This window comes from Oryx dammah, unplaced genomic scaffold (genome assembly GCF_014754425.2).
Source record: "Oryx dammah isolate SB20612 unplaced genomic scaffold, SCBI_Odam_1.1 HiC_scaffold_8, whole genome shotgun sequence".
Classification (NCBI taxonomy): domain Eukaryota; kingdom Metazoa; phylum Chordata; class Mammalia; order Artiodactyla; family Bovidae; genus Oryx; species Oryx dammah.
Genome location: NW_024070192.1, coordinates 11,740,565 through 11,767,396, shown reverse-complemented (window position 1 = coordinate 11,767,396; position 26,832 = coordinate 11,740,565). Strand labels below are relative to the sequence as shown.

Sequence of the window (26,832 nt, the reverse complement as noted above, 5' to 3'; positions counted from 1 at the left end):
CTCATTGAACCTCCTGTTTGTAATTGAGGCATCTGAGCATATAAGCCTTGCTAGTTTTCTGGGCAGTTAGAAGACAGAGGGTTTTCTTTTTGAATCTGTTTAATCTAGTTTATCTCACATCTTTGGTAGAGTTCCTAGGAACTATAAAGATGACTTTTTATAGATAATGTTGAAATGTGAATTTGAACACATCTTAAAAATTCACTATTAATAGCTACGTAAGTTTTATCCTTTGTTTCCTAATCAGTTTAGACAGAGAGAAAATAGACTCTGTACAGATAAATGGGGGAAGACTGGAAATGTGCCTTTTAACCCAGGAATGCTATGGAGCAAAGTTACTACTTCATTTTAAGACAAAAACTCCTGTTGTTTCTAACAAGGAGTCAGTATCATGATTTAGGGGCATATTTTGGTTTAAATTCTGAAAGTTTCTCATGTTGAAAAGAGAAATCAATGTTTTTTTTTAAACCCATTTTTATTTTTTTTTTTTAATTTTATTATTTTCATGATAGAGTAGAAGATCTTGAAATTAATTAAATGCCTTTCTCCAAACACTAATTCCTTAGCCCTTATCTCAGCTTGATTTTGATTCTGTTTTGTTTAATGGTTATATTACATTTATCCCTTAAGTCTCATTTTCTCCATTGCCATCCTCCTTGGGGGTTTTGTTCATTTGGGCATTTTTTTAAAGAAAACGAAAGTCTCTTGATTTGGCTGGTCATGTCTGCAGGAGATGGAGTTGAGTTTCATGGCAGGGTTGTACTGGAGAGGGTCATAGACACCAGGTCACTTCTTTGAAGGACTGAAATGGGTGTGTATCTGGATTCCATCGCTGCTCTTCGACCTCCCAGCCAGGTTCTGGTTCAGGAAGGGTAACCAGCTGTGAGATTCATGGGCATAGGAGGGCCAGGGTTCACAGAGCACATGGACAGGCACTGTTGCTGTAGCAGGATGTGCCAGGAAGGCTGACTATGCCAAGGTCTGGGATTGGCGTTTCAGATCCCTGTACCCTCAGATGCTTCCTTCAGCCCTGCACTGGAGCTCAGAGAAGCAGCTGGGTGAAGTCTCTGCTGTGTGTTTTCTTTTGTTTTAAATGCATTCTCTAGGGAGTATGTTCTCCTGTCTGGAGAAAGCCCTAGCATCTGAAGCGGCACTGTCTTTATTTGCTTGCTCGTTGTTTTTCCAATCCCCTTTTCACTGATACTCTGTTAGTTTTGTCCAGCCCAGAGTCCCCTGCACCTAGTACAGTGCTGGGCCCAGAGATGGCGCTGAGTCTTAGTTTCTAACACATAAATGAGCTTTGCTCCTTTGCTCTCGTCTCCACCCGGCAGCATCAGGGGGAGGACAACCAGTGTCAGCTGAGTACTGCTTGAGAGCCCTGGTTTGGACAGTGGCTTAGCTGAGGAGCTGACTCACCTGGAAAGAAAGGACTGACTCCCAGGAGTCTCCTCTCTGGGCAGAAGTTAGAAGGTATTTGTCATCTGTTTCAGGGAGAGACTCAGAAGGTATTTTTCTGTCTTATGCAGGTTGGCTGGATATTTACAGACCTTGTCTCAGAAGATACTCGGAAGGGTACAGTTCGATACAGTCGAAATAAGGTGAGGTGGGGCGGGGATGTTTGCTTGGCGGGACCTTATTACAGACCAGCTCTGGGCTGCACTCTTGGGTATCTCTGCACAGCTTACGTTTTTAGAACACATTATTTTCAACACATTGTTCTTGGTAAATTAAGGCTGAGTCTGTTCATTCTGTGTTGGAAATCAAAACCCTCCTTACCTTTATAAAGCTCTGCCTTTCATAGGTCAGCCCATGAGGTGAATTGGCCTGTGCTTCTGGCCTTACTGGTTACAAGTAGTTTTCTGTGAGGGGTTGGTAACAGGAAGTGTAGGTACTTGTTTCATTGTAGTTTGTGACATGTCATAGTTTAGTTCTTACTATTGAAGAAATAGAAGCATATTTTGACATGATGCTTGTAGAACTTGATATGCTGGTTCTCTTTTCTTAGGACACCTATTTCCTGAGTTCAGAAGAATGTATCACTGCAGGAGACTTCCAAAATAAGCATCCCAACATATGTCGACTATCTCCAGATGGACATTTTGGATCCAAGTTTGTTACTGCAGTGGCTACAGGTATAAATGGAGGCAGAGTTATATTATAACTATTGCTACCCTGTCAATAGGTTTTGTTCCTCTTTGCATTCTTTTTTAGGCACTTTTTTTTTTTTTTGCCTCACCCTGGTACCAGGCCTGAATGGATACAGGAAAGAAAGGATTAAAGCATGTCAAGTCTGTGTTTAGCCTGCTCTGCTGCCCAGTTGTTGGTTTAGTCACCGAGTCATGTCTGACTCTCTGCAACCCTGTGGCCTGTGACCCCGCCAGGCTCCTCTGCCATGGGGTTTTCTCAGGCAAGAGTACTGGAGTGGGTTGCCATTTCCTTCTCCAGAGGATCTTCCCAACCCAGGGATCAGACTTGGGTCTCCTGCATTGAAAGGTGGATTCTTTACTAGTGAGCAACCAGAAAAGCCCTGCATTGTTAATGTAGTTACAATAAATTTTCTTAATGGGCCTGTGAGACATGAAATTCTTCTTTCTGGTTTGTGGCAGAAATCCTGAACTCAGCGTCACCCCAAACTGTTAATACTAGAATTGTGGCCTCTGGTCCACTGTCTTAGCCTTAGTCCAGGTTCACTTGGTTCTAGATCTGAGTTCTAGGCTGCCTTTGCCCCTTTCTAGTAACGAAGGATGGCTCTGGTTAAGTAAGAGAAAAGGAATTTACTGTTTCTGTTACTTGTTTGTTTATGAGTGGAAGTGTCAGTTTACGAAATCTTTTCCATAAATCTTTTATTGGGAGTGATGAGTGTGTTTGTGATATTGTGTCTGTTGTATTACATGTTACATATATGTCATGAAAGTCGCTCAGTCGTGTGCAGCTCTTTGTGACCTTACGGACTATACAGTCCATGGAATCCTCTAGGCCAGAATACTGGAGTGGGTAGCTTTTCCTTCTCCAGGGGATCTTCCCAACCCTGGGATCGAATCCAGGTCTACCGCATTGCAGCAGAATCTTTACCAGCTGAACCACAAGGGAAGCCCATACGTCATGAATACATAGTAATAAAAGATTATGGCCTGTAAAAAGTGCCACCAAATCTGTAATACACTTGAGATGCTGTCCTAGAAAAAAGCCAAGTATAAGACCATATGGTTCAAAAGGAGTAGGAATTTGAAACTTGGAAAACCAACTCTTAAAAACAGTCTCTTTGGTCAGTTTATTAAACACTAACCTTGATCCTGTGAAGCCTTGAGTTCTTCCATCACAGAGGTGATAATCCAGTTCGTTCATGGCTATCACACTTCTTCTAGTTTAAAAACCCAGTTTACAAACATCCTAAAGCGTATAAATAAATATGTGCTCAGTCGTGTTCAACTCTTTATGACCCCATGGACTGTAGCCTGCCAGGCTCCTCTAGCCATGGAATTTTCCAGGCAAGAATACTTGAGTGGTTGCCATTTCCTTTTCCATAAGTAACTATATCCCCTATTAATCCCAGTTGAGCCTGTTACTACTGCCATGGGAATCATGAAGGAAGACATCTTTCATGATGTCTGAAGTTTTAAGATCCATTTGATTTGTGATCCATTTAGAGTGACAGGCACCTTCTCTTTGAAATGAATGTACTTTGGGGCACCAGAGGCTATGGCAGCATCATTCACATGTTAACGTGAATTAATGGGGTCAAGTGCTTAAGGAAGTGGATGGGAGTTTGGACAGGGATTAGTGAAAACACTAATTCTGTAGCATAGAGTCCTTCTACCAGGGCCTCATGGGGGCAGGGAACCTATTGTGATGAGAACACTCGGCAGCAGGAGCCATGGGGGAGACCAGAGAAGAGACAGGTTGTACATTATCAGAATTTTGCCAAGCCAGCTTTCTGTTTGACACAGGGGAGGAAAGTATTCTCTTTCTACTCCCTACATCACATAACCCCCACTCGCTTCATTTAGGCTGAGATTCTGGGTCTAGGCATTGAGGCTGGTGGTTCTCAAACCTGTTAGACCTGATACCTGCTCTTTAGTACATTTATGACTTGTCTTTACTATCAGAAAGTAAAGTTCATAGGTAATATACCAGCCTACACACCTGATTCTAAAAAGAAAGCAGAAACATTAAGGAAAAATAATAGTGAGGGAACATATAATAAGACAGTACACTCCATGAGCCAGCAAGTGCTTGGGGACAGCACTGTGGAGGGCTGCCAGCCTTGTGGGTGGGCCCTGTGTAGGCATCAGTGACGTGGTTCCTAGACATTCAGCCAGCAGCCCTCTATAGAACTCTGAGCCAGGCAGGGCCCTTCCTCAGCTTATACGGTATCCTGTTTATAGATGATACGGTCTTAAAGCTATGAGTGTTTATTTCTGTGGTTGTGTATAAAATGCAGTTGATTCTAATCCCAGGTCTCCACAAATACGGGTTTTGACTACAGGAGTGTGCACAGGACATTTCAAGGCCAGGTGTGATGTGGAGCAGTTCTTTGTCATGAGGGACTCCCATGAAGACAGCAGGACATCCGGCACCTTTGACTCTAGCCTGCTAAAACTGGCAGCTCCCGCCCTACCCTGCCCCACTTCGTTAAGAAAAACAAAAGTCACCTCCACAGATTTTCAGAATTGCTTCTTGTGAGCACTGTTGTTTTAGGCTTCCATGGGCTCCCATGGTAACCTAACCCCTTTAATTACTGTTTTTATGGGGAATTATTTGATGAGCCCAAAGAACTGGTACCTGTTTAGCATTATAAATAGTTTCCAAGTCAGGAGCTGCCTGTACTTTCAGTTACTGAGTCATACCTGTTGTTGAGAATTTGGAAATTACAGATTGTCCATGGAATTTTTGCATCTGAAATTGACACTTTACTGACAGGTTTTAAAACTGTGAGGTAGTAAATCACTTATAATAAGATCTGCAGTTAGAGTCCTTTCAGATCTGGGCTGAGCTGTCCTTCTTGGTAGTGCTGTGAGATGCTCAGATGCATAATTTCTCTCCCTTTCCCGGGGGTGGCGATGGATGGTGTTCCTTGATCAGTACCTGACTCTGCTTTTATAAAGAAACTAAGTTAGAGATGTTGAGAGCTTTTTGTTTTTTTTGAATTCTCCAAAGCTATCGCAGTTGTCAGGGTGTGACCCTGATTCTGGAGGGGAGGAAGATGGCCGAATGATTGGTCCTGCCTGACCTCCTCCATAGGTTTTACCCTCATCTCAAACTGTAACCCTGCTGCAGGTTTCTGTGGAGTAGGACCTGAGAAAGGTTAGAGTGGAGGGCAGGGCTTGGCGCAGGGAGCATGGCCTCCTAAGTGCTGCGGCAGGGTCCACGCCTGCCTCGCAGATGTGCCGGCTGTCCAGGTGTCTGAGGTCAGGACTGCCCTCTGCAGTGTGCAGATAACTAGCATTGTATTTGCTAGGAAAAGTTTCTGTCTTCTCCCATTCACTCCCATCTGTCTCCCTGCATTCACTCAAGAATGGAATTTGCTGGAACATAGCGCTCTGTTGTTCATATCCCTGTGTTACTAAAATCCAGGAGCCCAAGCGTGCTTTTGGATGGGTGTTAGAGAAGGTTTAACAGTCATACCTCCAGTTCTGAGAGAGCATGTCGCTGGTGGGCCTGTTTGAGGAGCTGCAGTGGCATTTCCACAGCCTTTGTTCAAGGCTTTGTGCCCACAGCTCTCGTGAAGCTGCAGTCGAACTTTTTTGATTCTATCTAAGACACATACATGGGAGTTGGTTCTGCAGATCCGAGATGAAGAGTGACACTTGTTTTGAACATCCTCCAGTGGATTCTCATTGAAGGTCTTTCTCTTGCAGGTGGCCCCGACAACCAGGTCCACTTTGAAGGGTACCAGGTGTCCAATCAGTGCATGGCGCTGGTCCGAGATGAATGCCTGCTGCCCTGCAAGGATGCCCCTGAGCTCGGCTATGCCAAGGAGTCCAGCAGCGAGCAGTACGTGCCTGATGTGTTTTATAAGGTAAAAATGCGATGGTACCAGAAGAGAGAAGTGGATGGAGAGCAGTGTGGACGCTGAACTGTCCTGGACGTTACTAATTTTGGTGCATTCTGGCCATGGGTCCACCATGGTCATCTAGAGGCCAGCTTGTGGATAAGGAATCTGTACCTTTTCCAGGGCTTTTGTTAACTATGCAGGATTGTGTGGTGTTAGGGCTTAGAAGCAGAAGTGGGGATGCTACACCCTGGAGTTGGGGTGCATAACAAGTGAGACCATTGCAACACAGACCCTCAGTTTCTGAAAAGGAGAATTGATGCCTGTGGGCCTCAGCAGGAGTGAAGGTTGGAGCTGCCTGGCAGAAGTGAGGCTCTCCTAAGGAGACCCAGTCATCCATTTCGAAATCTGTCTCCTGTGAAAACTATAAAAATGACTTTTATTGAAAACTGTGGGGACTTCCCTGGTGGCCCAGTGGTTAAGACTTTGGGCTTCCATTACAGGGGACACGGGCTCCATCCCTGGTCTGGGAGCTGAGGTCCTGCATGCTGTATGGCGTGCCACAGCCCTCCCCCCTCCCAGAAAAGAAAGAAAGCTGTGATCTGGTTTGGATAGTCAGCGTTGGGTGCTTCCTTGGAGGCTAGTGACCTGGTTCCCGCCTGCCTCATGGGAGTTGTTCGTGGTCACAGTCTGGCTCTGTGCCTGTCCCCCGTCCTGGGCAGACCCTGGTTTCCATCTGGCACTGCTCTTCCCGGAGGAGCCTTTATTTCTTGTGGTGCAGGGCTGCTTCCATATGTCTGAGAAGTACTTCGTCTCCATTGCTGAAGGACGTTTTTACCATGTAACAAGTTCTAGGTTCACAGTTCTACTTGTGGTCTCACTGCACTTAGGCCTCAAAGATTTGCTGGCAGAAGGGGCCTGGAACCGAAAATAGGCAAGCAGTGAGAGCCCAGAGAGAGTGACAATCCAGTTTCTTTAAAATGATTTGATTCTTTTACATTCTTTTTGTATCAGTGTGTGCAATGACTAGACACTAAGCAGTGTCTAGTCATTGTTCTGTTTGTTTTTATTGTTCCAGCAAGGCTGTATTTTTAAATAGCTTTATCGAGATGCAGTTTGCACATCACACAGTTCACTGATTTGAAGTGCCCAGCTCAGGGGCTCTTAGGATATTTGCAGGGTTACGTAGCCATCACCACCGTCTAATTTTAGAACAGTTTTGTCCCCCAAAAAGAAGCCCTGCATCATTTAGCAGTTACAGCCCAGTGCTCCCAACACCTGACAACCACTGATTTGCTTTCTCTGGTTTCCTTGATGGAATCCTACAGTGTGTGGTCTTTTGTGACTTGACTTTTCACCACTTACAGTGTCTCATGGTTCATCCATGCCTGCAGTCTGCAGGGCTTCATTCTTTTCATTGCTGAATAGCATTCAGTGCCAAGGACACACCCTACTACCTATGGGACATGTCAGACACCCAGGAGAGCGCCCAGAGCTGAGGGGCTCCAGGGCCTCATCCTGGTGGTGACTTGAAGGCTAGACACTACATGATTGTGACAAAGACTTCACCTCCTCAGGGATTAGAAGCAGGACTGAGACTGTCTGAAGCTGGGTCTTTCCTGCTGTGGGCGTCTGTGGCAGTGGGTGATGAGCAAAGGAAAAATGCAAGGGCCTGAGGGTCTTTGTCCCTGCCCGTGGTCTTCCCCTCAGCTCTTTGGAATGAAGGTCTGCCTTCTACTTCTGAATCTGAGCTTCTGCATGGTCTGAGGGTAGTGGGGGCGGGGACTGTCATTGTGCCAGGAAGACTGGGTCACTATGGTAGCAAGCAGCCTGTCTTTGCTCTGTAGCAGCCTGTCAGGAAATGCTCGCTGAGCAGGCAGGCCTCGATGCTGTATCTGCTCCTTTCGGCTGGTGGCAGTGGAGAGACACAGTGAGGCTGACCTGTGATAGCTCGCTCAGGCATCCCCTCAGAGTGGAACAGTAAGGAGTTCTGCGAAAAGGTTCTCCGTGTCATTCTTGAAACATTTCCAAAGAGTCTTGATTAAGAATCTGTTGTCTCTTTTCTCCTGTGGTGTTCAGTAACAATTTCTGGCTTGATAACACAGATTTTGCCCGTACACAAATTCTGTGTGCATCAGGTACTCTGAATAAATACTTTTAAACCATTATTAAACATTCTCACATCAAAATCACACCATGGTGGGGACCACTGTGAAGGTTTAATCTTCTCCCCAAAAGTTCCTGTCTTAAAGATATGTTTGTATGGCACATTTCGGAATGCATAATGACTCACTTATAGACCCTAAGACCTGCTGATCCTGCTAGTTGTGGTCCTGAGCCTTTTGGGGACAGCTTGCCGGTCTGGGGGCAGTGATGGGGTCTGGGGGTAGTGATGGGGTCTGGTGTCTTCATGGAAAGCTGTTCCCTGTTAGCTGCAAAGACCTGTGAAGCCTGGCGCGCTGTGTATGTGGACACATTGCTCCAAGGTCATCAGGCTGCCATCTCTTTTTTTTTTTCCAGAATTTTAAAAATTAAATACTAAGTAGATATAAAAGATTATTTTAAAAACATGTTTAAGAAATTAAAAAAAGCAGAAATACCAATCCCCAGAATTAAGAACCAAAACGTTCCTGTGGCCTCTGAAGTTGCTGGGTCTTCCTGTCTGCTTCCAGAAGGGGTGCAGTATGACTTCCTTGCTTTTCTTCCAGTTTTACCTCCTATGTGTGCTTTCCTAAACCAGGTACTGTGAGTTTTACATGTTGCTGCACACAGTAGACCCAAAACTGTGCTCTTGTGTCCTCCGAGCCAGGCCGTGTTCCCTTACCCTGGAGCAGCCTGAGACCTACCTGTGTGTGGCCATTGTGTTGGCCCAAGTCCACCGTGAGCAGAATGCCACGTGAGGCACTGTGCTCCACAGCCTCGGGCCCGAGTCCTGCTCACCATTCGGACACCCATGGGGCGTTTTCTTGAGCTGTCACTGTGCCATCCTGATCATAAGTGAGGCCAGGCTCCTGTTCCTTCGTTTGTTTGCTCCGTCCTGTCTCCTGTGATGTGCTGGTTGTATCTGTTTCCTGTTCCTCCCTGGGTGGTTCAGTCTCTTTCTCCCTGCCTCTGACCATGTCAGGAGTATGACACCTCTCCCTCTTGTCTCCCGTGGTGTCACTGAAGCAGAAAGCTTACATTTCCATGTGGTCAGCTTTCTGCGGTTTGGCATTTTGAATCATAAAGAAAATCTGTTATCTTGTCTTCTCTAAGGTTGGTGGTTTTGAGTTTTAAGCCCACCTAGGATTGCTTCAAATGTGTGTTCCAAGGTAGGGGCCCAGTTTTCCTCTTAATTTATTGCAGCCGTATTTTGTCTGAACACCATTTATTGGGAAAACTGTCTTTCTCTGTTGATCTGTGGTGCTTCTCCATTAGCAGTCGTCTCCGTGACCGTGGCCTCACCTTTGTCCTCCCTTCTGTCCCCTGGCCCGTGTTGCTCAACCAGCACCAGCACCGCACTGTCCGACTCACTGTAACTTCACTCTTCCCCAATCCGTTGCAGCCCCGCCCTGCGGACCAGCCTGCAGGTTTCACCCAGATGTGATTCTCTCTCTCTCTCTCACACACACATACACCCACACCCACACACAGAGACACACACACCGACACGAACGATACCTTTGACGTCTCTCAGAAAGTTGGGATTTTTTTCATTGAAGGTTTGGTCCATTGTTTGTTAGATTGATCCTGGGTACTTTATACTTTCTGCACACTGCAGTAAGCACTGGCTTGGCAGTTCAGCTCTCTGTTACTTGTTCCTCTAATTTGTACGTGTGTTCTGGGTTCTCTGCATTATGCAGGAGTTTTGATTCTTCCCTTCGTTTTGGCTCCTCTTGCTGGCGAGGGCTTTTGGAAGTGTTGAGTAACCAGTGCTTTTGTCTAGTTTTTAATTATAAAAGATGTGTTTTCAGGATTTCATCATTAACTGTGAGTTTGCTGTGGGGCTTTTTTGTGTGTTGTTTCTTTGTACCCTTTATCATGTTGGAAATTTGCTGTTTATTTCCATTTCTTGTTGTAAGTTTCCTCGCCTTAAGAAGAGAGCTCCCTTTTGTCCTAGAACATATTATTTCCTTAATCATGCTGCTGTTTTCTTAGATTGCTTACATGGCTGTTAGTGAGAGCAGGCTAGAAGGGCTTCTCAGAATTGTTTATAGCCCTGTAGGAGTTGAGACACTCATTTCTCATACATTTCAGGAAAATATCAGTTTGAGCAAAGAGACCTATGAAAGCAAACATTTAAGTAATCCTTTTAGTCCTCCTGTGGGCTTTGGGGTAGATTTAAAATATACCTTGTAAACAGGACACATACCCGTGTTTGTCTAAGGCTGTTCATCATGGTGTTATCTGTGGTAAGAAGAACTTAAAGCAATCTAAAAGTCTAGTAATGGGAACATTAAATTATAATACATCTATATGGTGGGATATTCTGTCATCACTAAAAATGTGTTTGAAAATTATGTGAAGATATGCCATAAAACTCATGAAGTAAAATTTAAAATGTATCTTGTATGGGACTTCTCTGGTGATCCAGCAGCTAAGACTCTGTGATCTCAGTGCAGGGGCCTGGGTTCAGTCCCTGGTCAGGGAACTAGATCCCACATGCCACAACTAAGACCTGGCGCAGCTCAGTAAATAAATATATTTAAAGAATAAAAGGTACCTGTATGTATAGTAAAAATCCCAACTGCTGTAGATGTTGGTGCGTGTATGTACACACATTTGTATGCGGGTCCACACAGAGGACAGGGCTGGAGGGCTTGAGGGTCCACCTTTGTCTGCAGCTCTGATCTGTTTGTCATGGGAAGCTCTGTGGAGCCAGTGAAAGAATGGCTGGGGAGCACCTCCTGTCAAGGTGGGGAGAGGTGCCCGTGTCTTGAAGTTGGATGCGGTGGGACAGGAAGGAAGGCGAGAGGTGCCAACCAAGAGTGCCTCTTCAGGGTTATCTGCCGAGACACCCCAGATTAAAGCCCTGGAAGTAGAGGAGAGAAGATGGGCTGTTCAGTGGACAGGGAGGGTCTTAGAGACCCCAGGGAATGCTGCTCTTAGGTGGCTGCCCAGGCAGCGGGGTGGCAAGGTGGATCCTCCTGGCATGAGGTGGTTGTGGCCTCAGTGATGAGGATCTGGAAGAGCTGACAGGTGGCTGCAGTCGGGAGGAGAGAGCACACAGGCAGCTGGGTGTCATGGCTGTGGAGGGGACCGGCACTCTCTGGGAGCCTGTGGAGTCCTCTCTATCCCACCCATCATTTACCCACCTGTCCTCAGCCCAACATGGGTTTGTCGTAGCATCTGGCACTGACTAGCCATGCTCTGTGACTCATCGTGGAGCTCACTCCATGTGTGTTCTGAGTTACTTGGGACATTCCGAGCAAACCACCAGCATTGTTTTGTCAAAGGTTAACCTACATTTCAGGGGTTTCATGTGGTCTTCCAAAGCTCCCCCGAGAAGGCTACAGCAGGCTGTGCTGTAGACCAGCCCTGTGCTCGTCCGCTCGCCTGCCTGGGCCCTGCTCTCGGGACCCCATGCTCTGCACTCACTCTGCCCCAAGTCTCTTGTGTGCACTGCTGTTTTCTCTGTGAATTGCCTCTCTGTGCCCTGAGGTATTCATAAGGCGATTCATCATTTTTGCATTCATTTATGAGGAGTCTTTATACGTAAACCCTTTGTCATATATATCATTTCTTTAACTTTACATACAAAGGAAGTTCTAACATTTTCTGATTCAGAGATACCTTAATCTTTTTAAATTGTAATTCCTGCTTTTGTCATCATACTTAGAAAGTAATTCTTTACTTAAAGCTGTCTATTTACTTATATTTTGCTTTAGTGCTTTTTGATTTAATTTTGCATTGAGATTTGTAATGTTTATCCATTTACCTATTTATTGTAGTTTCATAATACAGTTTTATATTTGTTAGGGCGAGACTCTGCACTATTCAACTTTTTTAAGCAAATGTTTTATCTTTTGCCTATTTATTTTTAAAGATTTCTTTTATTTTTGGCTGTGCCACTTGGCTTGCAGGATCTTAGTTCCCCAACTAGGGATTGAACCTGAGTCTTGGCAGTGAAAGCACCAAGTCCTAACAGCTGGACTGCCAGGGAATTCTAAACGAATGTTTTCATCACAGGAGATTATGTTTGCCTCCAGCATTATTCAGGAAAATGTATCGAGGAACCAAGAAATTGCCAGCAAGAGCAGAAACTGAGCAACAACATACGAGTATAACATCCCAGTCTAGGGAGAAGGATTTTGTGGTCTCTGAGACCTGTGAGCTTGGCTTTCATTCTTTCTGTTGAGCTGGAGATGACAAGTCTGTGGTCAGATCCCCACAGGGGTGGAAATGGAGCTGGACGTGCACACCCTGGGTGGCAGGGCTGTGGAGGAGCAGAGCCTGTGAGTCCTGGAACTGAGATCTGGAGTCTAAAGTGGACACAGCTGCTGTCCCCCCTGCCCTCTGCCCCTCCTGGCTGTTAGATCTCGGGCAGAGCAGCTTGTCCTCACACCCGTTTGTGCCCTCCGCATGCTCTGGGGCCTGCTGGGTGCATGCACACGCTGTCAAGCCTGGACCAGGCTCTGCTGGTCTTTTGCTTCTAACAGGTGCTCTTTAGGTGCTTATCAACTGGACTGCTTCCTAAATGGTGATTCTTTAAGAGACTTTGTCCTGAGAATGTTGTTTTTTCTTACTTTATCCTGTGAGGTCTCAGATCAAGCTGCTCGTTTCACTTACTGTCTTCTTGCAAGTTCTTTAAGGAGAAAAGCATTACCTGAAGGATTTCATTCACCTTTGCCAAAGCAAGCTGGTGCCACCCAGTAAGTGGACTTTGCTGTTGTCCTGGCACAAAGCCTGCTTGCCTCTGAGCTAACACAGACAGAGATGCCTGGATTTCTCATTGACGTTTTGTTGACATGACCGATGGGAGGTAGCGAGGCGTCAGGGACCTCGATTTCTGACTCTCCCAGTGTCTTTCTCCAGGTGGAGATAAAACTGCTTACACTTTGGTGGCTGCCAAACTTAGAATTAAGATGTCTTCCTCCTAGTGTATTCTGCCTGACATTTGCTAACGCCCATAAAAAGTAATTGCCTTTTAAAATGGTGTGTGGGGCTAGGGCTTGGCTGGCAAAAACATTTGCGTGAAAGCATGGGGGAGAGATAGAAGGTACCTGCTTTTCCTCCAGGGAAGAGAGGGGGATGCAGCACCTTTATTTTCTTGGGGAGCAGAAGGGTACAGTGGGGTAGTTAAATCTGAAAGAGAATCGCATGACACAAAAAAAAGAGAGGGGGGCATTTAGCAAGAAACATCCCTAGAGGGGAAGATTAAAGCGAACAGGTGCTGTGAAAATGTCTCTGCATATTAGAGCTTAATTAGATTTGAAGATGAATTCCAGACGGGCTAATTATGTGTGAGTTGTTGCAGGTTGTTTCTTGTAGGGGCAAGCATGTATTTTTGGAAATGGTGATGTAGTTTGATTGGGTTTGATTCCTGCCTCCTACCATGTTTCCTCCATTGAAAAACTACCACTTTTGGGGCCCAGGACCCATTCAGCAAGCCTCATGTCTTGGGCTGCCAGTGTCAAAGCTGGTAGAGCCACAGAAAGCCAGGCCTACTTCATATGCTGCAGCAATGAGCATGCGGAAAGACCAAGGACTCTTGCCCAGGTGGAGGGGACAGGGTTCTAGCTTCCGAGGAGAGCAGACAGACAGAATGGACATTGTTTGCAGGAACCTGTCCTCTGCTGGTGCTCTTACTCCCTGTGTGGCTGGCTAGATGTGTTTGAACCATTTTCTGGAAGGGCAGAGGGGCACATGCTTGCTAGCAGCTCTCTGGGTTGTGAACTGAGAAAAGGTAGGGAAGGGGTGGGTAATCTGAGATGTGCTATGGACCAAAGAGTTTAATATCTGGAAGGAAAAAAAAGGAGCAGGGCCGCATGGAGCCTCTAGACTTCTCGTTAGGATAACAGACTTGGTTTAACATAGGACAGCCTGTGAACGTTGTCTCAAAAGACGGCATGGGCCTCTGACATCCCCAAAAGGTGTGACGTGCTGGGGTGGCACTGCGTCACCTGCATGCCCCAGGGAGGTCTGCTTGGCATCCATTAGGGTCTGAGAGCTTTAATAAACATAAACTTTTATGTAAGGTCCCATAATTGGAAATTATGGATGTCTAATTTATATATGACTCAGTGAATGATTTATATAATGTTAAGTGATGAGTTAGATAGAAAATATGACCCTCTCTTGCGGAATCTTTAATGAAAAGTGTTGGTTCTTATGAATTTATTTCGAGAGCTCTGTTTGAACTCAGCATGTTTGACATAAATCAGATCTAATTGTCATTTTATGATTAATGAACATATGCTGGCCATTTTTCCCCATAATTAAACTTTATGTTCCGTGCATCTGACAAAGCAAAACAAGTTTAGACTTTGACAGATTGGCAGTGGGATTTTCATGTTTGCGTAGTAGTATGTGTACTTGTATGTGTGTGTGTGTGTGTTTATTTTGTTAATGTGTAAGGATTAAGTTTCCATGAAGTTGGGTTTTCAAAGGTGTGAGGGAGGTTGTTAAGAGTTAGCATTCAGATGTGAGACTGGGAGAGCTTATAGAGAAGGCGGGGGTGCAGATGTGGCCTGGGGTGGGGGGTTGTTTCCAGGAACCTGTCCTAAAGGGAGCTGGGGTCCATCTCCCACCGCTTCAGCACCAGGCTGGGGGGCGAGACACCTGTGGCCGAGAGCAAGTCTGCTTTCTTGAGTCGTGGCCTCCAAGAAATGCTGGAAGGTGGAGTCATTGCAAAAATGTGCACATTTCCCTCTCTGCTTTTCAAACACTTCAACAGGAATTGTAGTAATTTAAGGAGTGAGACAAGCATGTGGACAGAAAACCCATCACAGGTCAGCACTCACACCCTGGACCTTTGTCTCCTGTTTCAGGACATAGACAAGTTTGGCAACGAGATCACCCAGCTGGCCCGTCCCTTGCCTGTGGAGTATCTGATCATAGACGTAAGTGTGTGTCATCTCCCCATGGAGGTCAGGACGGCTGGGGGAGGCCTTGAGAGGGCGCCGCTTGAACACTTGCCCCTCTGCCTGCGCAGAATAGCCACACAGAGATATTTGAGTCACTGAGCTTCTGGCATCCCTGAAAAGCTAGAAACCTTAAGGGCTTTTCGTTTTTTATTTCCTTAAAAACAACTTAAGGAGTTAACTTCTCCCAGCCTACAGTGCAGCAGAGGACCGCTGACTAGGCCAAGCAGCCCCAGAGGCCAGCGAGCCTCTCCCTGGCTCTGTGCGCACGTTCTGCCTTGGCCACAGTGGCTGCCACAACGGCTGCCACAGCCAGGCTCATGGTGGGCTGCTGCAAGTCGGTCCTTAGGGAACACAGCCGGACCCTGCCCTTGAGTGAAGGGTAGCATGGTCTCTGGGAGGGCACTCTAGGAGCCAGGAAGGCTCCTGGTACTGGCACACCTTCCCCAATCCTCGGCTCCTTTCTGGAGGCTCCTCACGGAGATGTGGTTGCGGGCAGAGGGCAGCACATGCTGCAGGACCAGAGCCTGATGCATTGGCTGCAGTCAGCGCTCTGTCCACAGGGTACAGGAGGTGGCTCATTTCCTAACTGCTGCCTGCCAGGATGAATTCAGGCTGCATTTGGACAGGCATGTGATTCAGGCTGTAAAGTATCATTGCGTTTGGAGCAGCGGGTCCCTGTGAGCCGAGCCCGCCAACGCTCCATTCCAACTGACAGCTCCCGAGAATATATTTATTACCTAGGCCATAAAGGCATCTGCTTTTTAGACTACCTAGGGTGTAATTAAGATGAAAACAGATTGATAGAGCATACACTTAGGAGGAGTCTGCGTGATTTAAAGCCAGCTTCCTGAGGTCTTCTTTCCCAGTGGCCTCCCCACCCGTTCCCTTTCATGAAGGAACTAAGCTCTTGCCTTAGTGCTGTTGCAGTAGCATTTGGTTGATGGGGAAGCATTCTACCCTGTGATACTCACGTGTTCTCTTCCTGTGAAAGGAGGTTGGAGCAGGTGTCCAGATAAGCGTGCTCACTCCTCACCCGACCCCAGACCCCCACCTGATCAGCACATTCAATGACTTTAAATAAGCCTCGTGGACAGGCGGCCATTCAGGCCTTCTGTGGAGGTGCTTCGCATGTAGGGGGCTGTCTGCCAGGCAGGCTGGGTGGGGAGAGGGTTTGAGCACAAAATAAAGTGCTTGACACCGTGCATCGTCTCCCCTGGGTTTCTGGGATAGTCAGACTGCCATGTGAACTTGGCTCTGAAGTTCTCCAAGGGGCAGTTACAGGTCTAACAAATACTTCCCTTAATTCCACATTTACTTACTAGTGGGTTTTCTGTTGTTGCTGGTCCACTCCTGTATCTGCCTTCCAAAGGGAGGGGTGTGAGCCCGCCACAGGCCTTGTCTCTGCAGTGAGGTGGCCCCTCCGCCATCTCTAGAATCATGACGGCAGCTGAGACTGGGCTCCACCTGTCTGGGCACACTTGATCCTCACACAGCCTTAGGAGGCATGGGCTCTCCGGTCTCCGTATCTCTCAGATGAACCAAGCGAGGCCTCACAGGAGGACTTGGTGCTGTGCTGAGTTCACACCCTGTGCCCCGAGGCCACGTGGTCTCATCCATAAAAGGCCAGCAGGGCTCGAGTGAAGGCGCTGCTGACGGCTCAGCTCACTGTCACAGCGCTGGCACGGGCACAGCAGGTCCTGGGCCAGCCAGCCTGGCACAGCTCGCTGCCTTCACTGATGCAGAAAACAGGCCAGAGCCACATTTTCATTCTTTAGAAATAGTCCCGAAGGAACCAGAATAGCTGTGCTAAATCTGGATGAGGTGTAATCTGCTGCTAGTGTCACATTGCAGAGGAAGAGCTGCGTCAAGCAAAAGATGGCTGATGGTGGTGCACACTTGAGTGCGTTTGGGGGTGGGGCACCTGCCAGGAGGAATGAGAAACTGTATTTGTATTGATTTTTTGCACATTTGCCACTGTCCCTGTAGCTTCTATTGATTTTGAATTTTAAATGCCCTCTCTCGTTTCTGAAGCACGTCTGAGGCACTGCAGGGCTTCAGCTCCCCTTTGGACGTGAGCTCCTGACTCCAGCCATCTTCAGGGGAGAGCCGTGCCCTGCATCTCCCCAGCCTCGCTTCTCTTCCTGCCTGTTCATGCCCTGGCTCCATGGAGTGGTGCCTGGGAATTGGAAGGGGCCTCAGCCAGCTCGCTGGAGGGCACCGTCGCTTTCAAAACCATCAGGAACTGGTTCTGCACTTGCCCTCCAGACATGGTGGTCGGAACAGAGTTGGCTCCTGAGATGGCGCTCATGCCTCTGCTCTCTCCCGTGGCCCACTCTCTAGCTCCCCCTTGGCTGCGGGAGAGCAGCCAAGAGGCCGTTCCAGTGGAGATGGAGTTAGGAAACTGCCCACGGGTACCACAGTCTTACCAGCTATGAAAAATGATTCTCTATTTGCCTCTGAGAGTCACAGTTTCAGAATTTTCATTTAGGGGCTGTCCTAAGAGCTAAGCATCCCATTAAGGGTAGAACAGTTAGGACTTTGCTCCTGTGAGCAGCTCGGGGCTCCAAGGATTGGTGTGCTCAGGGCCCACATCCCTGTTTACAACACAATTTATTTATCATGGGTTTGTGTTTTTGTTCATTAGATCACAACAACTTTCCCCAAGGATCCAGTTTATACTTTTTCTATTTCACAAAATCCATTTCCTATTGAAAACCGGGATGTACTAGGTGAGACACAGGTAAGCTCTTTGTCTTTAGAAACATAATTTAAAGTCACTGCTGCTTGTTTATCTAGTGTCACTATTATTTTTCCAGAAAGTATCAAGGTTTCTGACTCTGCTCATTCGTTCTTGTGACAAAGCCTGGTTAGGCTTTTTTCTAAGATACTGCTGATCGCATGAGTCCTCTCCAGGGCAGGGGCAGTGGATGAGCATAGAGCCAAATCCCTCTAAGTCCTCAGGCCTGTGGATTTGCTGGAAGGACCCTTCTCAGGGGGCCTGTTTTATCGGTCACTTCATGTCCTCTTCCAGCAAGGTTATTGATTGTTGTTAAGCGCCGTCTTTTGTGGCGGTGTCTTGCTTTGCTGTGTGCTCTGCCCCCTACGTCGTCACCTTGCCACGTTTCTCTGGCACCATCCAAGCCATGGGGCCTCTTGTGGCCTGGCCGCCTCGGTTCTCACCTGCACGTCAGGCCAGTCAGAACCGCCATGACTGCCTTGTCCTCATGTCAGTGGCCTGTGAGCACACATCCCAAATTGATCACAGGCACTGCAGAAAGGGGCCTGGTTGAAGAATGTCTGCATTGAGAGTTTCTTCTGAAGCAGTCACTCGTGTCCAGCACCTCTCCGATACTTTGGTTTCCTCACCGCCCACCTGGCCAGGTGCTGGTGGAGGAGCAGAGCCACTGACTGGTGTAGCACCTTTGAATGTCCTTCAGTCCCATTGAAAGCGTTAGTGTCATATAGTCCCCCCATCCCTCTGCCCCAATTCCTGTTCCTTACTACTCTGCTGCCCTGGTCAGCAGTGCACCCGGACAGACAGGGCTTCTCGCAGCTCCACGTGGCCCGTCCCACTCCTACTCCTCCCCAGAGGTGAGTTTGAATGTGTTTCACAGCTCGGTCAGTACTCTTCCATAAGTCAGATGTCCCGAGTGTTTTCCTGGAAGTTTTCCTCTGCAGCTGCATTCCTCAACCCCTGGCTCCCAGTAAATGGTTCTAGAAGGAGACTGGGTGGGTCGTCCCTCAGTGCTCAACGTGCTCAGTCTCGTTTTTGTAGGATAGTGGCTCTCCAACTCTGACCTGGGACCAACGGGTGCTTGTGTCTGTCTCCTCCTCCTCCCCCCCTTACCTGGATCTCTAGGATTTCCACAGCCTGGCCACGTACCTGTCCCAGAACACCTCATCTGTGTTCCTGGACACTATCTCGGATTTCCACCTCCTGCTATTCCTGGTCACCAACGACGTCATGCCTCTGCAGGTACGAGCCAGGTGGGCTTTCTGTCCTCAGACTGGAACACTCTGGGCAGCACCGGAGCAGCTAACGCCCCCTTAACCTGTCCTGTGGGCAGCAGCTTTGCACAAGGGCCCGGATAGGTGACTTTCTCAGTTTTAGAGTTTGCACTAGAATAGCTTGTTCAAAAGTGTCTGCCCTCCATGATGGAGGACAAATCATATGGGATGCAGAGGCCACTTAGCTGTGTCCTTCTAAGGGAAGCATTAGAAATCCACAGTTTAAAAATTCCTGTTGGAACAGTTTGAGAATCCCAGCCTCTGCTTCCCGATCTCCCCTTCTCCTGAATCAGCTCTGGTTTATCACCTTGGCCCAGAAGGTTGGCCAGCATCCAGGCCCCAGGCACACAGCTGCACAGTTGGCGTTTTTAAGACATACTTTGTGGGGAGATGAGGGCGAAGTGTTACAGATGGCAGCTGCTTTCTGAGCAGCACAGGAGCAGTGGGTCCAGTCAGGAAGCCTCTTGCATGGGTTGTGTTGTGGCTGTCCTTTTACTTGGCCCTTTTTCTGCCTGAGACCCAAGGAAATGCATTTCTACAAGGAGACAGAGTAGAAGGGTGAGGCCCCTTCCTCCCACTGCTTTTCTGTAGCTATTCTTGTGTCCTGCTGGGTTGGTCTTGTGTTTGTTTTTGTCCAGACTGCTCACTTGTGATACTTGACACTGGGCATCCTGAGGCTTCACACTAGCTTTGCCTTCCCTGTTTAGCCCAGAGAGTTGCAGCTCCAGTCCCAGGCTCAGCTGCCTTCTGTCCGGTTGGGAAGGTGGTGAGAGCTTAGGGCCTTCTCACTGGAAACTGTGCTGTTGTTGCAGTCATCTGTTAGGAAGCATTTTCTGAAGGTACTGCCTGAGAGGCCCTGGAAGGCTTTGTAAGTTTCTAACTATAAACGCTGTTTAGTTCTCTGCACTTTTGCCCTGGAGTTCTGGGTTGCAAAGCGCACTGAGATATAGACGTGATGAAGACAGAGGACTGAGGGAGGCGAGAGGGATGAGGGTGGGCCTCATGGCCACGGGGCTCCTGCCCGTCTGCCCGGGCCCTCAGGAGAAGGCCTGTGAGCTGTGACTGCCTAGGGGGTGGAGCAGTCAGCCCAGGAGACAGAGCAGCACAGTGGTCACCTTGGGGCTCTCTGGGAAGAATTTACATTTTAGCTCAATTTAGCACTTGCCTTTATAGACTAAGTGTGTGTTGTTTCACGTTTCATGTGACAGCCTGGGAGATTTTCACAATTCTCCCTTAAGTGTGTCTTGATATTGGTGAGGAAAATCTTGTGAGCAAGTCTGTCCACTGTCAGTGAAGCGAGCTGGAATCTTTCTGGCTTCTTGCAGGACAGCATCAGCTTGTTGCTGGAGGCCGTGAGGACCAGAAATGAGGAGCTTGCCCAGACCTGGAAGAAGTCTGAGCAATGGGCCACCATTGAGCAGCTCTGCAGTAAGTGTCCTCCCCTCCTGCAACCCCCGTGACCAGGGCTCAGACTCCTGCCGCCCTGGAAACCGGACCCCAGATGTATCCTGATGGCATCGTGGGCAGTGAAACGAGCACAGACAAACCTTTGCTGGGGCCCACAGGTGTTTTTATTGCTGTAACATATGTGTAAAGGCCACACATTTTGGGTACACAGTTCTATGGATTTTTGTACATGATTCTTTAAGCATCTTAGGAGTAGTTTGAAAGTCATTGTTTTAGGTGAACAGGAATTTCACACTCACCTAAGTGCTGAGTGCAGAGAGCTTTTGGGCTCCTCAGGCTTTTCTGTTCCCCTTTCCCCATCAATCCTCAGAGTATTCTTGGTGGAGAAGGAGGAAAAGAGAATAGAATTAGGGGATCTTGTGTCTTCAGAGTGAGAGCCTCCATCCATCGGCCTCCATCCAGTTGTTCCCATACTCCCAGCGCCCTCGCCAAGAGCTCGAGAGGGTGGTGACCCTGGTGGCTCTTTGCCCTGTGGCTTTGAGAAGAACTGCAGTGCCCCCTGAAAACACACCTGAAAGTACATATTAAAAAGTATTTCAACATTTTCTCAATTTGGAGGGCCAGAGTTAGTCAGGAAACCCTCAGTGGAACCCAAGCCACAGGGAACCCCGTGGGGTTCTTACTTTCTCTACACTGAGTACCTGGAAGTTCAGGGGTTGAGGAGCCTTGGAATTCGTGTTACTGTTCTGTTTAAGTTTTCTTTTTATATGATTCTGACAGCCAAACGGTAAAAGAGCTGGACATGCCATCTACTTCTTGTCCTCACGTTCTGAAACAGGACCCAATGTCGTCACCAGATTCCTACAGCAAAGCCCATGGCCTCATGTCCTTGGGTGGACAGTATGAGGTGCTGGTCAGGGTCTCAGCTCCTGGTCCGGCTCTCCCACGTACTGGGCTCTTCCAGCTCCTGGTGTTATTCTCCAGATGCCTCACACAGAAACATTGACTGCAGCAGCTTTAGTGGGTTGGAGCCCTCTCTCTAAAAAGAGAGCTTCAGAAAGAGCACACGGGGAAGCTGGGAAAGGAGAGTGGCTTGACCAAGAGGTTTTCCTAGATAAGCACTGGCCCAGTTGGGAGAAAAGAAAACTAGATCAGGAAAGGATTCAGTCTGAGCATGTGGTGTGCCTTGCCATCCTCACTAGAAACTAATGAAAAGCTAGTGACCCCATAGGAGCTGGGTCCCATTGGCTCCACGCCTCATACTTAACGGTGGGAAGAAACCCAAACCTATTCAAGCATCAGTCTCACAGCAGCAGGATGATATGGTCTGGAGCCTCTATTGGGAAAGTGCCTGTCACTTTGCTGAAATGTGTTGTGTGGTTGTCAAATGCTGTCAACAGATACACTACTCAAAGAACTCTGCTCACTGCACAGGGGTTAGTAACGTAAATTAGCAATGGAGTACCCTTTGCAGATGCAGAGTCACAGAACGCAAGAGATCTCATGACGCAGTCTACTGATGCCATGTAAGAGCTCTCTACTGAAAGCTGACACTTTGCCAGAAGAGCTAAATAGATTGTAAAGAAATACCATTGTTCTGGACTGGAAGGCAAGATATTTCTAAGATGTCAGTTTTCCCAAAATTAATTGGTACAATCTCAATCATCATTCCACTTAGACATATTTATTTTGCAAGGGAAGAGAGGGGGAAAAAGTTGTAAAATTTATCTGGGGGTGCAGAGGGCCTAGAAAACAATCATGAAAAAAGAGACTTCTAGGTGGTCCAGTGGCTGCTGCTGCTGCTAAGTCACTTCAGTCGTGTCCGACTCTGTACGACCCCATGGACAGCAACCCACCAGGCTCCCCCATCCCTGGGATTCTCCAGGCAGGAACACTGGAGTGGGTTGCCATTTCCTTCTCCAGTGCATGAAAGTGAAAAGTGAAAGTGAAGTCGCTCAGTCATGTCCGACTCTTAGCGACCCCATGGTCTGCAGCCCACCAGGCTCCTCCATCCATGGGATTTTCCAGGCAAGAGTACTGGAGTTGGGTGCCATTGGACTCTGCATTCCCAGCGCAGAGGGTTCAAGTTCGATCCCTGGTCAGAGAACTAGAACTCACATGCTGCAGCTAAGAGTTGGCATGCCACAGCTAAAGATCCTGTATGCTGCAGTGAAAATCGAAGGTCCCACGTGCCACAACTAAGACCTGGTGCAGCCGAGTAAATAAATATATTTTTAAAAAATGAAGCTGGAGGATGTGGACTGTTTTCAATAGTAAGGCTGCCAGGGTTAAAACAGGGTGCTGTTGGCATGAGAATAAATAGGCTGATGGGCCAGATGGAGAGTTGAGAATTGGGTGATAACAAGGTACCTGAATGATTACATGAGATACACCCTTTTTAAGAAAACATGTTGAAGCAAATGGGTATCTGTGTGGGTAAAATGAACTTGGACTTCTGCAGTACACCTCATATATAAAAATCAACACAGGATTTCCCTGGTGGTACAGTGGCTAAGAGTCTGCCTGCCAGTGCAGGGGACACAGGGTTCAATCCCTGGTTCAGGAAGATTCTAAATGCAGTGGAGCAACAGCCTGTGTGCCACAGATATTGAAGCCCATGAGCTCTAGATCTGGTGAGCTGCAGCTACTGAGCCTGTGTGCTGCAACAGGAGAAGCTAAAGATTTTTTTTTTTAATCAAAGAAACAAAAAATCAATACAGGCTGGGACATTAGGTCTATCACAGGCTGATAGACCTAATGGTAAGATCTACAACTGTAAAGATATATGTTAAAAAAAAAAGTTGAATATGTTCAGGACCTTGAAGGTAGGACAGAAAAACACTGACTATAAGATTGGTCAGGTGGACTTTATCAGAATGAAACACTTGGGCTCGTGAAGAAATGTCTAAAACTTGTAGTCATCAGAAAAGTGGAAAGTAAGTGAGCTGCCATTACATGCTGTGCAAGGAGATGCAGATCCTGGCTGCACGGTGGGCTCACACACTCCCGGAGCAGCTGGGGCCTCTCCCACGCCCTGGTAAGGATGACCCAGCCAGCCCACTGCTACCCGAGAGACAGGCAAACACAGATCCGCACGAAGGTTTGTGTTAAGAATATTCGTGGCAGCTTTGTTCACAATAGCTTAAAACTGGCAATGACCCAAGTGTGCATCAGGAGGGAGACAGCTAACCAGAGATGCTCTTCGTGCCACATGCTGCTCCTCAGCAGTGAAAGGAAGGAGCCATTGACAGAGCTGGGTGGGGCAGTGGGCAGGTGCGCGAGTGGCCACAGCCGGCAGCTTCTGCTCAGCAGACGGCAACTGTCCTTAGCGGGGCTCTGTGTGTGAGAGAGCAGCGGACCCAAGGTGGGGGCTCTCAAGCCGCGTTCATCCACACCCATGGCAATTGCTTTTCAAGTCCACTCCTGTCCTGATGAGCAGCCGTGCAGAACTCTCAGACGGGGTGGGGGCATCTTCCCTGTGCAAAATGGATGAATACTGCTTCTCTTCTTGCCCCACAGGCACAGTTGGTGTGCAGCTTCCGGGCCTCCAAGAGTACGGAGCCGTCGGGGGCTCCACACACACCGCCTCGTCTGCCATGTGGGCCTGTCAGCATTGCACCTTCATGAACCAGTCAGGCACCGGCCACTGCGAGATGTGCAGCCTCCCCAGGACCTAGGGCTCCTGGGCCCTGCTGGCGGGACTGTCCCACCCCAGCCCTCTCGGAAGCCGAGATTGTTGTGACCGTGCCCCACCTCAGCAGCCCTGAAGGCAAGGCGGGGGCGGCTGCCCTGGGGTCTCTGACCCAGGAAGCTTCTCAGCACCAGGTTTCCCTGGAGAGAGGGAGTCAGGCTGGTGCTCTGCGGGCTAAAACCAGTCTCCTGGTGGAGGCACGGTGTGGCCTCACCCGGCCGCCCCACAGCAGCCCCCACTGTAGTAGAAGGACTAGGTGCCTCTGAATCATCACCTGGAATCGAGGGGGTGGGAGGGCTCGCTGCCACCATCCAGCTTTCTTTTTCCCTTCCTTGGATGCTTTTTGTTCCTGCTCCTCCCATGTTTTCGGTTGGGAGCTCTTAGTGACCTCTGTACCCTGATGCTCTGGGGCAGACCCTGCCTGTGAGGGCCACCTCTTCCCCTTCTGGTAGCCATCATGCAGTGGAAATGTGTGGCCACGGGCTTATGGCCTCCTGTCAGCCTGGTCTGCAGGTGAATCTGCTGCCCGCCCTTTCCTGCTCCCACCCAGCGTCCATGGGGGGTTTTAAAGTCTGCTTTGGTTGTAATAACAGTTAATCAGTAATTCTTGCCCAGAAGACTTTTATTTATTTTTTTTTTTTTTTAAGAAAAACTGCATAAAAGGGGAGTGAGAGAGACTAGTTTCCACCTTCGTCCCTCCTTTAATGAGTTCCTGGAGGTGTGTGCAGGCTGGGTGAGTGGACGGGGGACCCACAGTCAGGTCTCCTCACAAGTGAACCTCAGTGCCTGAGACTTTCCTGCCAGGCCACACGGCTGGCACAGCTGCAGACCCAGGACCAAGCAGGAGCCTGGCAGTTTCCCCCACTGAGCAGGCAGCCCCTCAGGCAGCCAACACTTGACCAGGCCTGTGTTGGGTGAGCTGGGTGGCCCCAGGCAGGGCCGGAAGCTCTGGTCCCTTTTGTCCCCACACCATTCCTTCTTGACCTGCCTAGACCCTGGCCTCTGACAAGGCCACGTTACAAGCCAGGTCAGGGAGTAGGAACCTGGTTGTAGAGGGCTGTGGAGCTGCTGCTGGGTTGTTGGAAAGTGGGTCCTATGCTGAGGTGTGGGTCCAGGCCGTCCCAGGACAAAGGTGGTCAGACCTTGCACGTGCTCTAGGGGCCCGCATTTCTTCTACGGCTGGGTTCCAGTCTGGCCCTTCCCCAGGAGCTGTGGATGTCCTGATGCCTCTTTGCCTTAAAAAAAAAAAAAACCGTATCTCTGAGCTGCACTGCACCCATCCCCGGGAGAGGTGGACCCAGACACAGGCTGCTTGAGGACTTCATGTCTCTGTCCTAGGGCAGGATGCAAATCTCTGTGACCCTCCCTCACCCTTGGCCTGTGAACAGAGCACACCTGGGTGTTGTGTTCACTTGTGGTAGGGGTGTGCCTGGCACCTCCGGGTTGACCTGGCATGGGACACTCAAGTGGCCAGTGGGTTGGGCCTATTCTAGGGGCACGAGGCGCAGAGCCCCATTTCCCCAGCTCATCTGTGGCCACCTGCCAGAAAGTTGGGCACGTGTTCTGGCCCAGGTCACCTGCTCCTTTGATCAGATGTGAGTCTGCAGGGGGAGTGGGAGCTCACTAACCTCAGGCCACGTGGTCCCCGCCACTCCTCCTCCACCTGTTCTGGTCTCTACCTTCTCTTCGACCAATATCTTGCTCGCCCTGAAGTTCTGGCATCTGCATAGTTCATTTCCGTCTGTCTTTTAGCTAAAGAAAAAGTGTTGTGATTTCTCTGCTTCTGATTTTGAGTCACTCTTTGTTCAGTAATGCACTTTATTGTCCAAAGACAGTCAGGGGTCAGCATAAGGAGCCGGGGGCACCCTGCCAGCAGACTCAGGCCCAGGCAGCTTAGCCATCTCCTTTTACACAAGGGAGGGGGCCCCCAGCCCCACCTGCATCCTACCTGGCCTCATGTGGACACACCCTCTCATGCCACCAGGCACCATAACTCAGCAAAGGGTGACTAGGTGCCCAGCCTCCACTGACCAGTCTGCTCCCCGTGCTCCCACTTGGGTCTTGCAGGTGTGTGTCGGTCGGGTTTGCAGTAGCGTTGCCTGGACTCCAGCCCTGCAAGTGAACCAATAAAAGCACCTGAAGCGACTGTCAGTGCCCCGTTTGTCCTTCCTGGGCCCTGAGGCCTCTCCCTGCCCTGATCCTTGACCTGCCTGCCTTGTCAGGTGACTTGATGACTTCCTCTCCACACGTCACTGTCCTCTGCTGATGTGTTTATGAAGGATAGAGACCCCCTCCTGCGCAGGCTCGTCGGCCCTGTGCTCCCAGCATGATGTCCATGGGAAGAGCAGAGCCTGGCCCTCTGTGCCTTTCCTGCACCTTTCCCACCATCAGCCATGTGGCTGCTCCTGGCCTTTGGTGGGTCAGGTGCAGGCAGCAGGTGAAGGGCAAAGCCCAGAAGCCCACGAACTTGCACAGATGCAGGGGGAGCAAGGCCTGGCGGGGACATGCTGCCTGGCCTGAATTACTTGTCGAGCCTTCACACACAGTTTACAGCCGACTGTCCTTTGGCCACTGACTCGCTGCTCCTTGAACACATATATAAGAAACGCCACCACTGATGTCCAAGGGGCCCTCGGGTGAGGCAGGCCCAGCTTAGCTTCTGGACTGGA

General features: G+C 48.8%; 1 protein-coding gene across 1 annotated transcript in view; it reads left to right on the top strand.

The window, feature by feature from the left end:
* Positions 1–26,309, top strand: part of NPLOC4 (NPL4 homolog, ubiquitin recognition factor) — a 52,073-nt gene extending 25,764 nt beyond the window's left edge. Inside the window, exons 10-17 of the mRNA XM_040244824.1 lie at positions 1,527–1,598; positions 2,006–2,132; positions 5,859–6,019; positions 14,962–15,033; positions 17,702–17,797; positions 18,917–19,033; positions 20,391–20,493; positions 23,992–26,309. Coding sequence (XP_040100758.1) covers positions 1,527–1,598; positions 2,006–2,132; positions 5,859–6,019; positions 14,962–15,033; positions 17,702–17,797; positions 18,917–19,033; positions 20,391–20,493; positions 23,992–24,149 — 906 coding nt within the window. The 3' untranslated portion in view covers positions 24,150–26,309. The remainder of the gene's footprint in view (positions 1–1,526; positions 1,599–2,005; positions 2,133–5,858; positions 6,020–14,961; positions 15,034–17,701; positions 17,798–18,916; positions 19,034–20,390; positions 20,494–23,991) is intronic.
* The last annotated feature ends 523 nt before the right edge of the window (positions 26,310–26,832 follow it).